The 21,702-nt window shown below is 37.0% G+C and overlaps 4 protein-coding genes across 6 annotated transcripts in view; 3 read left to right on the top strand and 1 right to left on the bottom strand.

Annotated features, from left to right (window-relative positions):
* Nucleotides 1-2,293: 2,293 nt before the first annotated feature.
* Nucleotides 2,294-5,415, bottom strand: eff (ubiquitin-conjugating enzyme E2 eff). Of its 2 annotated transcripts, none has more exons than XM_018025836.2 (6): nucleotides 5,214-5,415; nucleotides 3,858-3,921; nucleotides 3,738-3,769; nucleotides 3,282-3,359; nucleotides 3,096-3,201; nucleotides 2,294-2,961 (listed from the first exon to the last, which is right to left on the bottom strand). In XM_018025836.2, the coding sequence occupies exons 1-6, from the start codon at nucleotides 5,235-5,237 to the stop codon at nucleotides 2,822-2,824; spliced, it is 444 nt and encodes a 147-aa protein (XP_017881325.1). In that variant the 5' UTR covers nucleotides 5,238-5,415; the 3' UTR covers nucleotides 2,294-2,821. The 2 variants fall into 2 exon arrangements, with proteins under 2 accessions (XP_017881325.1, XP_026669912.1); XM_026814111.1 differs by lacking the exon at nucleotides 5,214-5,415 and adding an exon at nucleotides 4,666-4,690.
* A 367-nt stretch (nucleotides 5,416-5,782) lies between these two features.
* LOC108625578 (uncharacterized) lies at nucleotides 5,783-6,604 on the top strand. Its single transcript, XM_018025675.2, has one exon. The coding sequence runs from the start codon at nucleotides 5,874-5,876 to the stop codon at nucleotides 6,558-6,560; it is 687 nt and encodes a 228-aa protein (XP_017881164.2). The 5' UTR covers nucleotides 5,783-5,873; the 3' UTR covers nucleotides 6,561-6,604.
* A 659-nt stretch (nucleotides 6,605-7,263) lies between these two features.
* The window catches only part of jvl (javelin-like), a 66,121-nt gene continuing 51,682 nt past the window's right edge, over nucleotides 7,264-21,702 (top strand). The window contains 1 exon segment of the mRNA XM_018025789.2: nucleotides 7,264-7,882. Within this exon segment, the coding sequence (XP_017881278.1) occupies nucleotides 7,838-7,882 (45 nt within the window). The 5' untranslated portion in view covers nucleotides 7,264-7,837.
* On the top strand, nucleotides 8,220-16,142 carry LOC113464432 (uncharacterized). Of its 2 annotated transcripts, XM_026814164.1 has the most exons (6): nucleotides 8,220-8,604; nucleotides 8,893-9,020; nucleotides 9,230-9,393; nucleotides 9,761-9,932; nucleotides 10,145-10,282; nucleotides 15,905-16,142. In XM_026814164.1, the coding sequence occupies exons 1-6, from the start codon at nucleotides 8,467-8,469 to the stop codon at nucleotides 16,062-16,064; spliced, it is 900 nt and encodes a 299-aa protein (XP_026669965.1). In that variant the 5' UTR covers nucleotides 8,220-8,466; the 3' UTR covers nucleotides 16,065-16,142. The 2 variants fall into 2 exon arrangements, 1 of the variants encoding a protein (XP_026669965.1); XR_003389284.1 differs by lacking the exons at nucleotides 8,220-8,604; nucleotides 8,893-9,020; nucleotides 9,230-9,393; nucleotides 9,761-9,932; nucleotides 10,145-10,282 and adding an exon at nucleotides 10,537-12,465 and having other exon boundaries at nucleotides 15,905-15,984.

Here is a 21,702-nt window from a genome sequence, read left to right as displayed (position 1 = left end):
ATGTGTTTTTTAACGATAGGTTTGATTCTTTCTTCGAGATTCAATTTTTCTCAGATTAGTATCGTGGAAAATCAGATTGCAATTAGCATGTTTAACTTTATAGACTCGAAACTGGTTGATCGAGCAAAGATCTGCTTATCGCCATCACTGACCAGGTTCCTATGGCAGGTTTCTGCCAGCGTTGCAGTGAAATAGGTACAGCAGCGGTCAAGAGCAGCCTGGGCTCCAAAAGGGGGAAAGTATTGCCACTTTCACTGGTTCCATGGCTTTTTTCAATACGTTTATAGATTCCAGGACAGATGCGCTTATCCTTCGTGAAAGTCTAACGAACATCTGCTGGTTTGAACGTATAGCACGGACGTTCTTCAATTACTCTAAGTGTGCTGAACATTAATGACCCGCCGTTGTGAAACTTTTTGCTTCGATCGACCACATCACAGATAACGATTTTATACGTATACGTATTTCCAAAGTTTCCTCTCATGTACATTGAAGGATTGAAAATTAATAAAAAAGGCACACAAATATTTATTATGTTTCTTTATTCACGCGACGAAAGAATTTTATTCGAAATAATTGAGGGGACTTGTTTAAGCAGGACTCAACCGCGGATTTCACATTTCAAAATTAGGTCAAGGCACATATCGTTGAATTTCTAGACTCGGAGTAAGCAAAGAAATAGCAGTTATTGCAGAATGCAATTCTAATAGAATTCAAGTCAGTGTAGCATTTCAAATGAAGAACGCAACGAGATTATTATTGATAACTGATGATCTTGGTTACAAGTAATTAGGACGGAGGTACCTTATCATCATGTGAAATTTATTATATAAAGGGCTAATGCTAAAATAATTATTAATAATTAATTATATTATGTATAATAATAATTACACATGAGATGTGATAATAATAATTAATTACATATGAGTAGTTCCTTTTTCTTCTAATAGAGAGATGAACGATGATCCACTTTCCGAGGCAAATGTTTAAATACCGTATTCGCCGCGCGTTTCTTTTTACTCGTAATTAAATTACAGCGGTACATGTTCGTATGAGACAAAATCGACATTAACAAGTGATATATCATGTTACATACTAAATCGATTTGTCTTTTCTAGGCTTCATAACTTGCTCCATGAGCTTGCCGTTATTCTCATTCTTTTTCATTTCTAAGCACCGATTACATTCAACACTTGATCGATGACGCACTTTACACTGTTCGCAAGACAAAATCGTTTTACTTACTTCCTAATTAAGTGACCATTTTTACGATGTCTCGGAGTTTATTCATTTTCTAGGATTAGAAGCCGAAACACTGCTAGCACCGATGAGCGGCGTATCGTTTCTAGATTATTAGTTTAAACAAACTAACAACGAACGACGCGTTGTCGGCGTCGCAACAACGCCCCGTTCGACCTCGTAAAAATTGCGTTAGGTAGATTGTAGTTGTTAGAAATCAGTTTAAAATCTCATTGGGAATCCTTTGCAACCACAATATGCGTGGGGGTGTGTAACGGTTCGAAACGTACCACGATCGTGTGCATTTTAAGGAGAGTCTATGTTCTATTTCACTGTCATTTCGCTCTCATAGTACGAAAGTTGTTGCAAAACGATCAATTTTCTAAATACAAATATTAATATTGTGGATGGAAAGGGAACTTAGATGAGTAGTAAATAATAGTAAAAAATTTACACGCAAAACAATAGTAGTAAACGCATTCGAGTATCGAGTTAAAACTTTAGCGACGGGCGAATTCTTAATTCGCAAGGTACGACGCATGACTTTATTGTTATATAATGACGCATTATTATAAAATGAATTCAGAGGATTTTACAAATCCATACGTTTTAAATTCTAGGGCTCAATGAAACACATCTTATCTATTTTCGTAAACGCGTTTTATGTAATAAGAATCTGAACAAAATTCGTCATTCATCATTTATCGATAAATAGTGACATCGATGACATTTTCCATCATAGAAATAAAGCCGAACGACGTTCGAGTTTACGTCGACGAGAAATTGTGAATGCCTTTGATCATTAGTTGTATACGTATGTACGGGCCCATGAAACGGCAGGTACTTATGTCGCGGTCGATTAAGTCACCAAAACTTTCTGTTACTTTACATTTACGTCGAATCATTTCAAGGTGTATGTACTTCAAGTCCGATTTATCGATTAACGATATGCATAATTAAACTACTACACACACACAGGAACGAAACCATAAAATTTCGAGTTACTCGTAGAATTTGTTAGACAGGTAAGGAATTTTAATAATTGAACAAAACATACAGGTATAGTTTCAGTAGTATTTATATATAGCCCAGTCTTACAAAAAAGTGACCGCATCGTTCCAAAGGACGGGCAAACATTGCTCACTTGCGTTTAAAACTAACAATCGGTGTGCTGTCAGTTCAAAAGGTATTCTTTTTTTGTCATTTCACTGAGAAAGTAGGTATATAATATGATATAAGCACAATAATTAAAAATTAAACTATGAAATTCAAATACAAATCCTACTTTCACTCTCCTATATTTTACTTCCATTTTTTTATTTATGAAAATCAAAGCGGACATGTTTCTGTTTTTTGTTTATCCTGATTTTTATATATATATATAATGTTATGTGACCACCTTTCAAATTGCCTCAATTGCCGTTGTGGCAACGTCTGAGCATTCCTCGAGCCAGAGTACCGGCTTAAGTTTGAAAGTAGACGAGCCATAGCTAATTTCAATCGGTGCTGATGCATAAGTGGCAATAGGCTGGGGCTGCTTGTTGGTGGCTTTTAGATGTTGAAGTCAACGGAGATTGACGCATCACATGGCATACTTGCGCGTCCATTCACGTGCCAATTCATTGTATTTCTCCCTGTCGGTTTTGTATAACCTTGCTATCTCTGGTACCAGAGGGTCGTCCGGGTTTGGATCACACAGCAAGGAGCATATTGATAATAACACTGGAACACAGAAAATTTCATTCCTATGTACTAGGTGTAAAATATTTTAAAGCTCCATTCCTCGGCATTTCTTTTACAAGAATTTCATTCATCAGCAGTTCATTCAAATCGCATTTTTATAAATCTTTACATACCTTTCGATATGGTAAGTGCCGGAGACCACTGCGATCTTAAAATATCCAAACAAATACTTCCGTTACTGTTGATATTTGGGTGATAGATTCTGGTTGTAAAAGCAACCTGTATATGCACAAAAAAAATTAATCTCCTACCTATGTGATTATATGATAAAGCGTTGCTCGGGAAGCGAACATACATACCTTAGGTGGTTTGAAGGGATAATCTGTGGGGAAATGAATTGTAAGGAAAAATACTCCTCCTTGGTATGGACTGTCAGGCTGAAAATGATATTTACTCCTAAATATATGATAATAAATTCACGGTATTTCGATGAACTTTCAATTACAAGTATAAACTTTATTTTCAAAAGAAAAATAGATGTCACTGACATTATGTCAACATTGATTTAGAGTAACATTAAAGGCATTACATGCAATGAATCATACACTTCTATGGAGATATCAGTTATAAATAATGCAGGGTACTTCGTTCATGTGTAGAAGTTATCTTTAAATATCAGAGTGCAAGCCAAGATACTTAAAAGTAGTACTCACAATTTATATTTACATGTAAAATAATATCTCTAAGAATGCATTTTGAAACTAATAAATATTGATTTAACTGATTAAATACGAATATAATTATTGTGTACTTACTGGTCCCATAATAGTCGCCTGCCAATGGAACACTGAAAGCAATTGTACAATTAATTGTAGATGTTACAATTCATTGTAAATGATTAAAGCACATGCAACAATATTTTTTGAAAGACTTACAGTCATCTCCTACTGGACCAGCAGAGCATTGCGCAGGTGGATCTCTACCAAGGTCCTGAAGCTCCTACAGGTAAAAAAATAAGATATTATTTGTACGAGAAATATTACAATGTAATTGTACGATGATCCATACTGCTTTTACAAACATGATACAGTTTTATCAATAGACATTGCATGTATTTCTAAAGAAGTCTAATGCTCTTGTTGTAGATAGTATACTTTATCAATAATATCCTCTTTTTATACTCTGTTGCATAATGAGAATTGAAGCTTTGAAATCTATATTTATAGGTATGAAGAGCATGCAGGGCATGTGTAAACAAAATCTTCTGGAATATTCTTATACGCACGTGTATAATAATTCTATTAGCCCTAATGAATGTTATATATTTTGAAAGCATAGTTTTAGTGATTTATTGCATAAAGGTTGATTAATGATGAATACAAAGCAAAGGAAAATTAATATAAAAGTTGAAAATGCACATAAAAATGAAATTCAATGACTAAATGAGTCACTCATTCATCAGATATCAGACACTAGAACAAGCTATAGTATTTATGATATTTGTTAGATTCTCATGCAAATGCAATAATGGAGTTACAGTTAAAGGGAAAAGTGACATAGCACTTTATATTTTGCATGATTAATCCAAGAGTTTATAAAGCCAATGCTTCTGTTCGGTGGATCTCTTTTGTGTAATGATTTGATTGAGAAATATTCTAATGACAGGTCAAATATCACTGGTATGGATTATGTAGAAGTACATCAGTCTTAAATGATTCACTTTATCACACAAGTGTGTGCTACCATCACATGCTATGGATCACATGAAGTTTTGAGCTGAATACATGGAGGTGGTGATCACTTAGCAAATTCATAATGCTATTTCTATCCACAAATGGACTACGCTGTGCACTAATGAAATTTTCGTAATTTCTAAGTTATCTATAGCCTCATGCATACATGCTCATATACATGGATATATATATATACACATGTACATATATATATACGTATGTAACGCACGGTTTTACGTTACTTCCGGCAATTTATCGGCTAGCCACTTAAAATTTTTTTCAGATTTTCACTGTCACCGTAGCTACCGTCCACTGGCACTAAAGTGGCACTGTGCAGCGTGCATGAAACGCACCCGTGTCGACGTGAACGTATACAAAATTAAATCAAGACACAATTGGGGAATGTGAAAAAAAAGGGGAAAAGCCAACATGATTTTCAATGCTGGCTCACATTGCTTCACTGCAAAATCGTTAAGGGCGTTCAACTGCATTCGGCACATATCACATCAACACCCGACTGTCCTCGTACAATATGAACACCTCTAATCATTCACGTACCTTATTAATTCGTTTTAAAGCCATTTGTTGAACTGTGTGTTGATATTAACCGGCTGAAAACCAGACAGCGATAGCCGCTAGCCGAAGATCTTTGATTAGGGATTGCAAGATGGCTGCCTTCTAAACGTAGCCTTACCACTGTGGTCAAGCAACCATCCGTAAGCTATTTTCCCTGGTCCACCTTCGTGCTCCAGGAAACCGTTCGTGGTCGCATCTATGATTATTTTAACGAATAAATTTTATAGTAGACGTATCTCAAGAGGAAATGCTACTTTTACGTTCCCTTTCATACCTTTTATTGTGAAATTAAGCCAGAGACTCTACGGATTTCCTTTTATCGGCAACTAGCGGATTTTTAACATACCGTGGTTTCTCGATAGATGCCGCGGCGAAATATATAAATGATTGGCCAATGCGCGTGATTGCATGATTGAATACATAAATATGTGCCCATACGACATACGTATATGTGTACTATATACTCTAATTCTATATATATGCAAGTGTATATGTGTACATACGTATTAACAGCATTTTACATGAGAAAACAAAACAAACGGCATCGAATCTAATTGAATCTAATTATAATATTAGTATTAGGTTACATAAGGTCACAAAATTAACAAGTTTAACGTGAATATTACGGGTGGATACTTGGTAATGATGACTGAGAGAAGAAAAATCTCAGGATGCAAATGCGTGCAACAAAAATTGCACAAACAACGAAAGAAAGATCAATGCAAGAGAAAGAGGCAAACTTTGGTCTACAATCCGGAGGAAGAAATGTGGCATGAACCGTATTTGAGGGATCTGCGAAAAGAATTCTCGGATGTCTCTATATTGTGCGATTCGAAGATTGAGCTGCCGTGGAAAGACATTGCGTTGCCATCGGCTGGTATGAAGATTCGTCAAGAAGTTTCGCTGACTCCTTTGCAACGTCGGAACGGAGACGAGAACGACAAAGATGCCGACAAAGAACCGGAGGAAAAGGAATCGTTGGGTCGTATGAATCTACCGTGGAAGGACTTGATCATTACGGAAACCGTACCGTCGACACAGGATGACCCTGCCAGTTGCGATTCCCAACTGGAGATTCCATGGAACGATCTTATACTCGAGAAACCGATGGACATACAACCGGTATACGAGGAGGAATGCGTCACGGACGACGTCGAAATTCCATGGAACGACATTTTAATACCAAAAAATTTAGTAATCGAGTCGCAAAAGAAAAAACATCCGTCTTCGAAATATCCACCGCGTTCGTCAGCAGGTGCGAAAGTTGGTAGAGGATGCTGTTGCGTTAGCGTTGGCTGTAGAACGAAATGGACAGCAGCTTGTAAATAATTTATTTGCTTCCAATAACGCTCTAATGTAAAGTTTTCAAAAAGCCTTATTTCCTCTAACGTTTTTATATAATATACATTCAACTTTTTATACACTGAAATTGAATTCGCATTTGCGATTCATATTTTTCTTATGTATTGCCGAAAAAACATATCGAGTTCTTTTGCGATATTCACGTGGAAGTTAAAGCGACTGAAAAAACATGCAAATCTGTGCGTTAGTTTCGAATCTAATTAGAAATCGACTGCTAAAGATGTATTTATGAAATTAAAATTGTGCAATATAAATATGAAGTATCCGATTACGAGAGCTTTTACAAGTACAAGGTCGTCGTGAATCTTTTTCATTGGATTTATTTTTAACAAATCAATGTTGCTTGACGTGAGGCTTATACATAATAGATGCGGTGTGACACGGAAGTTACATATCCGCACGAAGGAAAATAATAATTTCACTTCAGTTTATACTGATAACAGAGAGGAAATGCGAGTGCTTACGGCCGAGTGTTCCCCATATGAGTGCTGCCCCCAGCTTTTTCTTGCAGGGATCTGACACGTTCAGTTCCAACACCGAGAAAAGATTTCCTCGGTAGGCAAATTCATCATCGCCTATGTTATCAATAGAACTCAAGTTGCGAATCTTGGTGTTTGTTCGGTGGCGTTACTGTAGCGAGCGACGAGCTGCCATGATTATTCACCTGGTGCTCAGTTCACGTTTGGCGGCAGTCGGCAGTCTGCACTCGCCAGTGGACGCGAACGGTTGGTTTGCCTGTGATCGTAGTCATATTGAGAACTGTACACGAAAATGGCGTAGTAAGGTGGTACAATGCCATTGAATATCGTCGTGTTCCGTCATACATCGCGAAAAGTTCCGAACAGTGTACGGGCATTTACCGTTTGACCTTAAAACCGTTCGTAACGATACCGTCCAATCAAGAGCATTGTGATTATTACATTCGATCGCTCTTTCCGACAGCAGCGTATAAGGTGTGTTATGTGTTGGTGACTCGTACTGTGATTTTTCAACGAACGCGTCTCAGTTCCTCGTAACATTTTGGAGTACATTTTGGAGTGCGAGTTTTATCAAGACGACGTGGTCCAATCCTTGATGCGGTTAAACCAAGGATGGCAATCATACTTGGGAGAAATCGGAAATTCTTCCTCGTGACAGCTTGACGACCTCGACTCCAGGCGAGTTCAAGATGGCGCCACCGGCATTTTGACACTTGTCCAAGATTCGTCAGCTGGATTTTACAACCGCTTCGAGCACCGATTATTATGAGCAGAGAATTTTACGTCCCTTGTACACCATACACTTATCAGGTAAGTGAATCATCATTTATTATTTTCCACATTAATCGCATGTTGATATAAATCCGGTATAATCATTTCCTGTGTCGCTATATCTTTGTAAAGGTATACAGACTTACTCCAGATTATCAATCTTTTCTTAACCTTTGGACATCCTCTTTATTGTTTTTATGTGTAACGTCTCGCATAATAAATACGCTTAAGATAGACACTAGTCACGTTGATAATGTAAACACGTTAACGCCTTTAATATGAATAATGGTTTAAAACTATCGGAAACATTAGATAAAAATGATCATTAAAAGTCATCTATCATGTTATCGAAGCTATACCCATATTATTTGATTTATACACATTTTTAATGATTCGATAATCAATTCTGTCTGATCCGTGTTATGAATATTATTTAGTTAACCATATCGTAGTACAGTGCTATGCGAATGAAAAACAAAACGATGAAATCAGTGTCAGATGAAAAAGCGACGGTCGATTAAAATCGGGTAACATCAAATCGTACGATGTGAAAATTAACGAGTAACCTAAGGCCTACGCGTAATTTTTCGCGTAACTTTTTCATCGTTTTTCCAACTTTCGCTATGGGTGATGAATCATCGTTGGAAAGCGTATCGGAAAATGCATTCGCGACGATCGACTCCGAACAATTAGATTCGCAATGTTCCGTTGATAGGACTGTTAAGGGTACAAAGATGTCTGTATCCAGTATAACTAAGAAAGTGAGACTCTCGAGTTTGAATTATTAGCACCTTTTCTCTAATTAAGTATTCTTCGAATTCGTTATTCTCTGAAATTTATTCATTCATTATATATTTTATACGTATTTTGCACTTTATTGTAGTATTTGAAGCAGACAAGAATAATAATGTAAAAAGGTTTACAATAAATTTGTATTACAGTCTTGTCGAAATTCCGATAGAATGTTTATTCAATTGTAAATATCATACATGTCGCGACATTTCGTCTTGTTTTTGAACGAAACCTTGTTTAGCGATCATAACGAACAGATCAGAACGAAACTACCGAATGTTGGTTATTACCTGAAACGTTTGATGAGAGTGACGAGCGGAGAAAAGCTCGGATCCGAAAGGGTGATGATCGATGACCCCTTAGAAATAAACGAAATCACGGAAATCATATTGAATCGCGTAATGAGAGAAATTCCCAGCGGTAAACATTAACTTAATTTCACATATAACAAAGTTTGTTCTTTTCTTACGTCTTCTATTTAGGCACATCTTGAAATAATTATTATTTAATTATAACTGATTGGATTTTTTAATAATTTCTATCTACACATTTATTTGTATAAAATTGTTGATGAGTATATGATTTGTTAGTGTCCTCGATCAATGAAAAGATTATACCGGGAAACAGGGATACGCTCGAGTTGTCAGGGAACCATGTGGCACAAACGAGGTGGTACGATAGTCGTAGTGACCCATCCTGCTATTTTACAGGGCTCGATTCTGAAGAAGCTTCGTCTTCGAGTAACATGAATAGTACAAGTACATCTAATCATTAATTACTATGACTGATAGGGGTGGGCAGGGATGGATCGTTTTTTTATGCGGGCTTATTTATTCCTTTTTTGAGATATTTTTACTTAACGTCAGTCAGGCTATATGAATTACAGTAGTTCTTTTTTGCACTAAAACAATTGTTTTCGACGAAAACGAATTTCTGAATTCCTTTTCGTAACAAATATTTATTTTATGAATTACTAACTTGTCTCTTTTGAAAAATTGTAAAATACAAATAAGAATACAAATGAATTTAGCTCGGTAGTTCGTTTTCTTGCTCGCGGCTCAGAGATTCGATAATGTAATATTCATCGATTCGTGCGTCACGTAATTTAGTCGGGTTTCCTCACAGGCGAATACCAGTCGACCACTACGGTATCACAAATCGAATATGTTCAAACGATTCCAAATTCCATGAATACCGTCGAAGCTATGACCAATGGAATTTTTGTGAACGTCTTGAACAGCGATCTCCCAGCTGGGAATATCTTGGAATTCAGGGAAGCTTTATCTTCGCAGTTTGGGTTAGTTACGATAATAATCACTTTGAACTTTTATTTTCGCATTATTGAGAAATACATTCGTGTGTTGCACATACGTTTTTTAAAAACTCAACAAAACGTTTTTGCAATTCATGAGAAGCGAGTGCAGTTGCAGAATTTTTTTCAAGCCATTGAGCTCGGGTTGAAAGTGTCAGGGTTTCATTCAGAAAAACCACAGTAATTCTACACTTTAGATTGCAAGCGGGAAGGCTTAGAAATCAAGAGCCTCGTAGCGTTCCTTTGGTTTATGCTCAGAACGATGATCGTCACGAGCTTTATCTTCAGGGTAGCGTAAACGGTGAAAGCGGATTCAGTGGATCGAGTACGATCGGGTAAGCGTTTTATAAACTCGAAAATTAAGTACGATTCAAATAATTATTCATAAGTGGTTACTTACTTAATCTTTAGTTGTAAAAGACACGAGAATTATATTATTATTTGTCTATAATCTATAAAAGTAGAAGCCATGCGCTCTAATCAACAAGTATACAATACATTAAAGAAGTATTTGATCGTTTTCCTAATACAAATCGATGTCATAATATTAAAATCTTTTCCTCTTAAGAGTGAATTAGTGTTTCAAGTTTTATAAATATTGAATTTATGCAGAGCATAGAAAATTTTCCGGCTTACTTGAAACAATTACTTATTGAATACGTCCCGGATAATCGCGTCGAAGCTATCTTATCTCGCTTTGTCAATATTCAAAAGCCTTCATGTCCCCTGCATATCAAAAGCGCATTGTAGATACATAAATCATTTTATGGATATATTAATATGAAAATATAAAATTAAAAATGTGATTAGCTTTGGTTCGTAGCCAAAGATATTTATGTATAGTAGTTAAAGGGTTAAGAGCGGAACGAGTTTGTTAGTCGTTACCCGACCTAATACTTGCGGTGAAGCGTTGCACGCGTACCGCGTATTTTCTTGTTTTGCTCCGGTTTTCGCGTGCGCGCGTTTCGCAGCACACTTCGAAAGCCGCAGCTTTCTGAGCACGGGGAGATATCGAATGTACAACTACGCACGAGTCGAAGATTGCGGCTCCGTTCGGTAAACCTACTCGCGTGCTAACCATGCTAAAAAATCGGTAACGGTATCGTTATTGTGGTCGGTTTGAATTCGTCGAATGTCGCTCGATATTCTCGATACAACGCCGCGCCGGAAACAGTTTCGACCGGTCGAGCCGTTCGCCTTTACCCTTATTAGCCAAGCCAGGCGACACAGACGAGTGAATCTGTGAGACGACTGTTCGTCTGTGACGCGAATTATCTTCGCTCGAGGTCGAAGTTTGCGGCGTTGATGCTGTCTCGATTAGAAAGTGGTTGTTCTGGGGTAAAAAGTTTTATGGGTGGTTTTTGAGACTTCGCGCAACACTGATATTTTCACTTTTATTCATTCGTCTTTTTGTAGAACTAGAGAGAATTATAATTTGATTTTTGTAACTGTTTGCGATCTTTTCTTACTGATATCTTTTAATGACTCGAATCTGGCTTCCAGTTTCAGTAACAATTCACATTGTTTCATATCAATTGGTTTCTCCAATTCATAAAGGAACCATTATTCTACTTATACTTGGATACATTCCCAATTTCGTCGAAATTACTGCGCAGAGTTCCGCGAGTTGGATCGACCCTATTCGGGACTTAATTCATTCTTAGTTCCAGTTCTGCTTTCATAGGTCTTATTAACATAATGTCACCAAACTGCAGGGACCAATCTGATCGTTATAACGGTGGTATACTTACATTCCTATTAAACATGAATTGTTCGAATAAATGCGAAGTACATAGCATTACCTTAAATTCTGTTCCCTTTCTAGCGCCTTACGTCTATTAAACGCATTTAAGTTTCACGAGCTTCAAGATGCATAGTCATAGAGCGTAGAAAGTTCGAGAGTTTAACTCATTTGCTTGCATAATCATTCATTTCTAATACTTTTTTTCTTGATAATAACTTCCTTGAGTAAAAACGGATTCGTTAATGTAAATCTTGTTGACACAAACATTAATAAGCCATTGCTTTTTTTCCCTTAGTACTTCAGTATTATACTGAGCATGATTTTATTTTTCCCAAGATCGAACTAATTTTTCATCTTTATTACTTTGTTCTGTCGATTTATCAGGGAGTGGATAGACGAGCTTGTTACTGCTCGTTATTAATGAAACGAAAACAAATGCAATGGATAGGAAGTCCCTATTCTCGAGGCGAAAATGATTTGTCGGGACGATTTATCGAAGGAAAAGTTGCATCCATTTTGACACCGTTACATCGTAGCGAGAAGTCGAACCAATCGGTTTTCATATGCTCTACCGTTTCTCGTTCAGTTCCGTGATTTACAATCTCACCAATCGAATCAGCCGCGCAGTAGTGCAACAAAAATTGCAAAACTGTAATTAACGTGCTTCCGACAGCAATAAGGAAGGAGTCATGGGGAGCGTCAGAAGCTCGATACACGCTGTCTGAGAGCTAGTTAGCTGCAAATCTGCAATTACGCAGAATATTCTTTCCCAAGGTAAGAAAATGTATATTGAGTTCCGTTCGCAATACTCCATTTTTGCTTAACATCAGTAAATAGGAAGGATTCCAGTTCTTGCTTAATTTATGTTAAGGATTCTCTTATAGTTAGTACCAATTTATGTATATCGCACAGTGAAATATTTCAAGATGTCGCTATTACGTCAAAGCGACAAGTGTTAGAGTAATCTAACTTAATATATTTAGACATCGGATTGTACTGAGTTTTGCTGGTAATGCGAGGTGCCAGACTCGCGCGAGTTGTTCACTGGGTCGTATGGGGATCCTATTTGATTACAGGCTGGGTTCCAAGCCGTGGTTACGTCCGATCGTGACTCATTCCTTTCATGTATGCATGTGTACGCCACGTACATTTGTATCTATCGATCACCTCATTTAAGAAAGTCCAGTGCGTCGGCTAACGCACATAGAAATATATCATTTTATATTCTTTTTGTACGGTTCTAATCTGTCTATCGAAATACGTATGTTAAAGTAGTTTTACACGTAGAGAAAATAATTTTGAATATATTAACAGCGTCCTGTCTCGTTCTTTACCTGGCAAGATGTGAATATAGATTTTTTGCTTTAACATTTTGGATAGCTGAACGAATAAAATATCTTAGGCGAGTAAAAGACGATTGTACGGTGACATTCTTCGTTACAAAAAACGCACTTTCCCTGAACCGGACGTTATGCAAACGAAATTCGAGCAACCGGAGAAATTTCTCTCGTTTTTTAAGAACTCGCTTGCGGTTACATGACCGAGGTCGCTTCTCTACGTTTCTTGTTACAGATTCTTCGATTCTAATGAGAGGGTAAATCGTGTTTCACCGCGTAATAACTTTGGCGATTTGTCAGGTAGCCAGGTGCATCCTGGCACGGAATATGGATCCGGTGTTCGGTCGGTCGATCGTGTGGTACGGATTGCAGAGAACCGAGCTAGTGGCGTGCTGATAAGCTTTGTCAAATTTCGATTACGGAAGGACGAATCGTAACCGCTGTTTCGTGATACCAGGTTTAACTTAAACTTGTTAAGAATCTCGTTAATTGCGACCGAGTCAAATTCCGCCGAATTGCAGGATTCGCTTTAGGGAACAGTTAGATTAACAAGATAACTTAATTTGATTAAGCATGAAAATTATAATTAAACAACTGAATTATTCTTGTTATACTTAAAAAATATCTTGATCCAGAAAACGTGCAATTTATTTGCTTTAGCGTTGATGAAAATGCATAAATACTGATAGATAATTCTTCTTCTATAATTTCATTAATTTCTGACTTATAACGATTGTAATATATTATTTTTTAATTGAAAGAAAAACGAGTTAGTAAGACGTTACAAATCTAACACTTGACTTGCGTGATTCTCCGTTCCGGAATTTTCTAGCCATGTTATCACACAACTGTAGATAGTACTTAGGTATCTTACGAACTTTACTCGCGTGCTTTGAAACGCGCACGTGTGTTTGATTTACGATCGATCGTTAGCTTGGAATGTTATATGTATATTATGTCAAGTTTGTACAAGTTCCAAGTTAGTTAAAAACGTGTCAACGTGTGACGTCTCTCGTTAATTCGTTTTTTAAGATTACAAGTTTGTTACGTTCTGCTGAGTAATTTAATTCTGATCTTCAATTTATCGTGCATGATTCACACACATGGACCGTTCTGTCTGCTAACGACGTAACTACGATCAATGTTCCATACTTTCAATATGATTGATTTGATCGTTACGAAATGTTGGTAGTTTCGATTGATCACTAGGTTACATCAGTGTTGATTATGTATTCCAGCACGTAATTGTATGAATCAGGGGATTCGAGCCATATGCCACTCTACCAAGTCTGTATTCGCTTTTTTATGACGTTCCTCTTCCAGTACCAGCGCCTATTCTCTATTTCGATTCTCTTAATATGTCTTATAAGGTCGTGTAGGTGAGCGGAGGATGCGTCGATGATTAAGCGAGTGGGCGTGCGCGTGCATCAAACATTTTTCAGGATCCCACGTTGCCTCGTGGGCGTTCAACCACCCTGTCTCGAAAACCATATGGAACGCGCTACATACAAATATAGCGATTCAACCAAAGCCCACTGTGCTGGCCTACAATACCCCTTGAATGTATTGTCCTTTGTTATTGTATGTTAAATTCGTTTCGTTACACAGGACCATAGTTGAATTATTAGAATTTGTAATACTATTTGATTCTCGTTTTATTCTAAAGGAGTAAGCACATTACAACAAGTATTATGCTCATGTGCAATTCAATTATTTATTCGACTGCAGATTTAGTTTCTGGTTTCTGCGTGCCTAAATTTTCCACAAATGCATAAAATCTACTTACAATCTTCGAGTGGATTGTTTGAATGCTTTTGTAATATTATTAATATTGTAGAACACGAAAAGGCGTGCTTTAAACTTTGTTTATCAGTGATTGGCCTATACGTTTGAAACGTGTTAACACTCGCGGAAAGTAAAAGTGCTCATCCTACGGGTCTTTCCTGGACGCTTGCAACGCGTCACCGTCATAAAACTAACGTCGCGAAACGTCTTTCCTCCACGTGGATTCATTCAATTGCAACTAATCTCTCTTATGGAAATGCCCACGCTATCGCGTTACGGGAAGACTGACGATTCCTGTTGCGCGATATGTGGCCGTATCTAATTAATTCGTTGGCAAATCCGACGTTTCAGCCGATTTGCGTTGGAAGATCCTTTTTCAGATTTCCTGTTTGGATTACAGACGCCCGAGACGATAGATAATTGTTCCAGCAGTTTAGCATGTTTAATACGATTAATGAGAATGATAAACATAATTAGACATGCAGGTATACTGAGTGACTCAATAAGAAATAATTCGTCATTCACTGACTTTGTTACAAAGCATAGGAAAACTGTATTTTAATATTTTAGAATGAAATAGTGTGCTTATCTGAAAAATTTGTTCTACATCTGTTGACCCGGCTTGTACGAAATTGATTCTAAGATTTATGAGATGAAATCATAAATAATAAAGAGCGCAGCAGAAGTCGGAGCATTTCTACTTTCCGTTCTATTGAAATTCAAAGAGAGTATAACTCGACGTTTCTCCTATTATTCATTTAACTAGAAATTTCCCATCCGAGAAATTAAAATTGGCAATAGTTCAAGAGATATTTCATTATTCATTACGCTCGTTCATAACATTTCGTTCATGAAATGGTTCTTAACTCTAGTTATAATATCTATCTGTTTAACAGTTTGCACACCGCACATAGAAGTCAAATGAATTAGTTATAATTGAATAATATTATAATTAAATTCAGGATGCATAAACTCAGTTCTTTTTTAATTGAAAGTATACACGAATAAAAGTGGCTGTGGAAGTAGTTAATAAGTTTGTTAATAGTTCGATTAACGATAACGAATTTTAATCAATTTTTATCTAATCCCAGGAGCGAAATTAGCAGCATTTCGGAAAACGATTATTCGGACGTGCGTAATCAGAGAATTGGACAAGATTCGGCAGAGCAGTTCTTTGGAGGTGTATTGAATTTGGACACATTAATACGAAAACCAATTTGTCGTAAAGACGATGAGCCAACAATATATTGAGACTATTAATTACCGGACGTATTTATCTATTCCAAAGGAACAAGGGGAAATGAAAACTAAATAAACTTCTAAATTTAATCGATTAAATAAAGAATTCGATTTTTACTGAGACACATTTTTATTGAGAGTGCTTGTTAATGGAAAGGATGCTTAGTAGTTTATCTAAATTATGGACGTAAGATCAGGCGCATTGTAGTGCAAGGAATTCTTTTGTTTCAAGGAATTTGAGAGTGAATCCTTCCTGTTTATTGTCTTTTCTATTCCTTGCACAAGTGATTTCCGTCGGCTGGGATACAAAAACTTTAATACCTGAACTCATACAGTGTGAGCATACATTTCTTTGCAGCAATTATATTGTCTGCAACGAACTTTTTATTAAAGTTGAGTGCCTGAGGATGAATTAGCATTTGCCCGAAGGTGAAGTAAACAATTATTATTCTAATTTTATGGAATATTTTTTATAATCAATGAATGAATTTTCGATTTATTGTCGATCAGTTTTTCGTTAGAGAATTCATAAGATATGCGCATACTATGTATATGTACTGTGTAAACTATTCATTTATGAATAGATGATTGCCTTTACCACACTTATCCAGTATGCGTATCTGGTAATTAATTCACGTGTGAATAATACAGTCAGGAAGTTGCTATTTAAAGACCGGAAGTGAAATGTAATGACATAACGCGCACGGAGCAATTTAATACCTATGTATAACATAAATGCTTTATACTTCACGCCTTGCTTTCATATTTTCAGTATTTTAGATAAACGTGTTACGAAATGGGCAGTTTTACAGCATGCATAGAAAATAAAACGGAAATGTTATACAAATTTTAATTATAAATACCAGTGCTTGTATATAATTGATTAATTTTATTATAATTGATTACTCATGAAATATCTGTAGAAACAAAATCTTAAGATATCATGTCTGCTTAATTTTTATTGTCTATAGAATTCAGTATATTCCTTCTATTTTCATATGAAGTTACTGCCATGTCTTGAAAAGCGTCGATTAGATTTACCCAGAAGAAGAAGAGCGAACGCAATTAGTAATGCTCATCTCGTTACGAAGACGCGCTCTTAATAGCGCATTGTCCTTTTCAGAAACTACGGCGTACGTCTCGCATAAATTACGCGAACAACAGATTTTCTAATTTATGTTGATTCCTCGTGATCGTATCTTCTACATCGAGCCGCGATGCAGGCGTGCGAGTTTTTCTTTAACGAGTTTACTTTCGCGGTATCGATCCGATCGATCTGCTTTCGTGGAACCCGATGCGCAGAATTTTTCAACGTTAATCAAAGTCTTACGTTATCAAAAGAATTCCGATCGACGATCAGAATAAGATAATAGAATGATTAAAAATGTAATTATTGAAGTCGTGCGTTGTGGCGAATGGTTCTATTATTCTTAAATAAAAATAGAATAGAGGATAAGGTAACTCAGTTTATAGGAAGAGCTTAAAAGCGTTAGTGAAACGTGTTCTAATTTTTATGTGATAGATGCTCTTATATGTCCGGTATTAGAAAGCGTGTTACGCGATTATGGACCTTTGTTTATCCTCATTATCCAACAGATGAGCTAGCTAAGAACTCAATTTTTTTTAACGAATATTTTACGTAATCTGCATTTCTGGGTGCACGTTAGATGTTTCCGTTATTAGAATCCGCAATGAATTCTGTGTCATTTAAATTCTTAAGCGGATGCTTCATTTTGTGTGAAATAGCAGAAACGTTTTAGGTGGTTTCTCAGCATTCCTGATTGGAAACTTTATTTTAATACAATAAATGCATTAATGAATTTCAGCAGTTATTCGGAATGTACGAATTATCTTCGAATCACAATCGACAAAAGAAATTTTATTAGGATCTATAACAATCACGGGAATTATATCTGTTGGGTGAAATCAACTTTTCAACTGTGGAACAAAAAGTATCTTATTAAATGAGCAATTTGTTCGCTTTCGTGATCAAGATTGAAACACAGTATCGTTCGTCATGAAATACTGTGGGCAAAGAGCTCGTTTCGTACTTGTGGAAATCCAACGTGAATAGGCAATTTATTCTCAACAGGTTTAAGAGCGGAACATTTCCATAAAAAAAATGATATACTAATATATGGGTAATATATTCTAAAATCAACTTAAGCTTACTTTACTCGTGCACTGTTCCGATAGAGCGGCGCGTGAATAAAATGTGAATCGCATGAACCGCGACAGGGTCGTTCAGGGCACCACGTCCGCAAAGGCAAGTTTCTCCCGTGTTTAATGCCGAGTTATCGCTAGTTTGATGTCGCATTCAAACTCGGACAACGGCTCACCGTCGCGCCACATAACAATGCCCGCCCACATTCTACTTGTGCAAAGCTGGAAACCATTTGCAACTTTGAACGAAAGAGCCTCTCGAGATACGCTCGATTCGCAACTCTATTCACGATCTTTCTTTAAGCTTGTCTGGACGCCTGTTTTAAAGCTAATGTCTTGATACTAGACTCAGCAAACGTGTAACGTTCGTTCCTGTATCTGATAGATATTTCTAACAGACGGAAAGCTGGTTACATACATTTTTCGCGACTTGAGGTAGTCAAGGTTTTTACCTGAAAATGTTCGATTGATTTACGACGAGGCTTTTCCCTTGTGCTATAGGAATCGAACCTTTTGAGGTAATTACCTTGGCTACATCGAATCACGAAAATTTGACAAAGCCAATTCTTAGACTGTAATCCAATTAGTAGACCGAAGCCTGTAAAATGAAATATTTATTATAATTTAGTAAATTAGAATAGAGATAGGTCGTAGACTTTCGTACGTTAGGTATTTATATTCAATTTATTGCACAGATAGTCTTATAAATGAACTGATACACGTTGTAAATTTAAATGCATTCTTTTAGCTGGTATCGAAGCTTCTTCCCTGTTAGTGCAGCCCCGCTGTTGACTCGAGTACGCAATAAGTAATTTCTGGTTTTGTCGGTACTTCTCGTCCGGTTTCTTGGTCAGCGAAGCGTTTCGAAATGCTGGCTGATTTTTTCTTCATCGTCCTCGCGTCGTCGTACCGCTTTTGCGAACCGTAAAAGTTTCTGCACCGTTTTGTATACCTATATAATAGCTTGATGATCTTTTTTTGCACAGATTGAACGTGCGTAGAAAGGCTTTGGATATTTTACAGTCCTTTCTGCCTCGTTGCTCGGTGCCAAATCAAATCGAAGTACGTGACCATGTGTCCAGAATGTTTCTGCCTTAATGCTCCGTCCACGCTTTTGTTCACTGGCCTTAGACTTATCCTTGAATTCTTACCCGAGAACAGTGAAATGATCGCACAATGATACTAATTTAGCGGGCTCGAACCTAAGTAGCTTAAACGAGGGGGCACAAGTACAGTTATATCGGCGAATCCATTGTTCCTGGAGGGAAACGTGTTACCTGGCATTGAAAACTGTTCACTGGTTCGCAATTGAAGCTATGTTTAACTTCAGCATCGAACGATCGTTCTCGTCCAAGAGAACTCGCAATGGCGACAGTTTATTTCTACAGCTTAAATCAATGCATCCGCGTTATTTAATAACTTCATTATTTTACAATTGCTTCAATGCTTCATTCACGCCTTAGTTATAACCCATCGTGTATGATTATTTGAGAGGTAACTAACGGACCACTATAAGTTCTTATGTCGTTGAGTTGTCGAAAAAGTTGAATGTAAAGGGGTAATGCTGAGTTGGTTATTAAAAATAAAGTACTCAGTGCGTATGCGATTAAAGGATTAAATTCAAACTCTAGAAGCAGTTAAACGTATTTTTATGACAACCACCCGTATCGCTAGCTTTATCGAACATGGACTATCGGCTACTGGGTACTGGTTACTGACCGGTTTTGACATCGATCCAAGGCTGCAAAGCCGACAGTTTATTTTCTTTTCCGTTTGCACGAGCTCTGCGTGTCGGTAATCTAGAAGCTAAGAACGAAAGTTCCGTTGCGGGAAGCGAATGTGTAACAGCAACAGAACAGGAAAAGTAGACATCCTGTCGCGGGCGAACCCTTCGACACACATCTGGTCGAAGAAAACGGCCGCGTCGCGGTAAATATACACGCAAGTGTTTATTAGTGGAACCTAGTAAGCCGGATAGTCTTAGCAGTCGGTTCGCATTTCACCGGTGAAACTCGTGCGAGGTGTTTCGTGGACGAAATACGCACGTACAGACTACTTATGTATTACCGAGCGAGACGTGTGCGTTCGCTTTCCATCATCCTCGGCACCGTTTCAGGCTTTGTCCTTGTCTGAAATCGCATGCACGTGAACGCATCTCTATCTCTAGATATGCGCTCGTCCAACGTAACCTTTTACTTTTACCCGTTGCTCCTTTCCAGGAGAAAATTTATGCCAACCTCCTTTCGTTTTTTATATTGATTAAGTACTTGCATCGCAATCTACTCTTATGTCCGTACCTTTTTTAGGGTAGTTTTATTACCAGCCATTAAGCTCTCGAGCAAAATACGATTCTTCATAAAAATTAGATCCATCCTTTTGGTTTTAATTTTCGCAGCGGATGTAAATGTTGTATTTTTATTTTAAGTGTATCGTCAATTAACGACTGATCTTGATGAGTCATCTTGCATCTCGTAGGTATCACGATCTTTTACTTACGATTCTCCTCGTAAGATTCTTGTATAATGACTCTTTACGCGTAACGAAACGAATTAGTGGCTACAGTAATTTCAGATAAGTATGATGTTGCTTGTTTATTGTCATCACATCTACAAACTGATGTATGATGTTCGTTAAGAGAATAATCATAAACTACATTAAATTGAATTATTCGCTACTTTTCACGAATGCGAGTCGCTTGAAGGATATATGTTGTAATTTGTTATATTTATTTTTGTCTCATTTTATTGTGAAAGCGTTCTCGAAGATTACTTTCACAATACAAACAAAAGTGGAGCATGTTGAAGATATTTTTTAACAGTTCTTATCAAAAGTGTACACTTATTTATTTAAACGATTAAATTTTACTCTCGCCGATAGGTACGAGCCGGTTATCGTTTTAAGGAATCCGTTGCTGTTTCACGCCCGAATGAATGTCCTTGATTTCATTCCTCAGTCAATTCGATAGGAAAAAGAGTAATTTTTATCGATAACCTTCACTTGGTACTGACTCATTGCGTATCCGGTTCTCTCGCCTGCCTACCTGTCGAATCAAATGTCAGGTGTTCTTACTACGTTAGGCGATTTGCATTTCTCTTTTATCTAAAAAATACGCTTGTGAAGTGCCAAGACTTGTTTTGCTCATTGAACGCTTTCGGACTTGGGGTAACAATATCTATTTGAAATCTTTATACTTATCTAAGTACACAAGTTAAAATTGTCTAGAGCGAGAGACTGAGTTACATTTTGAATCATACGTGTACAATTGGAATGTCTAGCCACCCCTTCCTTTTCATTAGAAACCTCAATTTGATACGGGTATGTCTGATTCTAATGCAGAAATAAATATTCTATTGTCAGTTCGCATGCACATGAAAGATAATGACCATACGTAATTATAATCTAATCGAGTGTATCTACGTATAATATGTTTAATTTTTTAACAAAATGTGCTTGTTGGAATTCCTCTGGGAAGAATGTCGAGTAGGTA

The sequence above is a fragment of the Ceratina calcarata genome, unplaced genomic scaffold, assembly GCF_001652005.2.
Source record: "Ceratina calcarata isolate Rehan_Ccalc_2016 unplaced genomic scaffold, ASM165200v1 scaffold368.2, whole genome shotgun sequence".
In the NCBI taxonomy this organism is placed as follows: domain Eukaryota; kingdom Metazoa; phylum Arthropoda; class Insecta; order Hymenoptera; family Apidae; genus Ceratina; species Ceratina calcarata.
The sequence above is the reverse complement of the archived record's forward strand: the minus strand, read 5'-3'. Positions and strand labels throughout refer to the sequence as shown.

Bases quoted from the DNA above. Each gene is read 5' to 3' on its own strand.
- eff (XM_018025836.2), bottom strand. From the start codon at position 5,237: ATGGCTTTAAAACGAATTAATAAG. The intron at 3,922-5,213 runs GTACGTGAATGA...TTTTACCTGTAG, and splicing joins CTTTAAAACGAATTAATAAG to GAGCTTCAGGACCTTGGTAG. The intron at 3,770-3,857 runs GTAAGTCTTTCA...AATTGCTTTCAG, and splicing joins TGGTCCAGTAGGAGATGACT to TGTTCCATTGGCAGGCGACT.
- LOC108625578 (XM_018025675.2), top strand. From the start codon at position 5,874: ATGATGACTGAGAGAAGAAAAATCTCAGGATGCAAATGCGTGCAACAA.
- LOC113464432 (XM_026814164.1), top strand. From the start codon at position 8,467: ATGGGTGATGAATCATCGTTGGAAAGCGTATCGGAAAATGCATTCGCG. The intron at 9,021-9,229 runs CATATTGAATCG...TTTGTTAGTGTC, and splicing joins ATAAACGAAATCACGGAAAT to CTCGATCAATGAAAAGATTA. The intron at 10,283-15,904 runs GTAAGCGTTTTA...ATCTAATCCCAG, and splicing joins AGTGGATCGAGTACGATCGG to GAGCGAAATTAGCAGCATTT.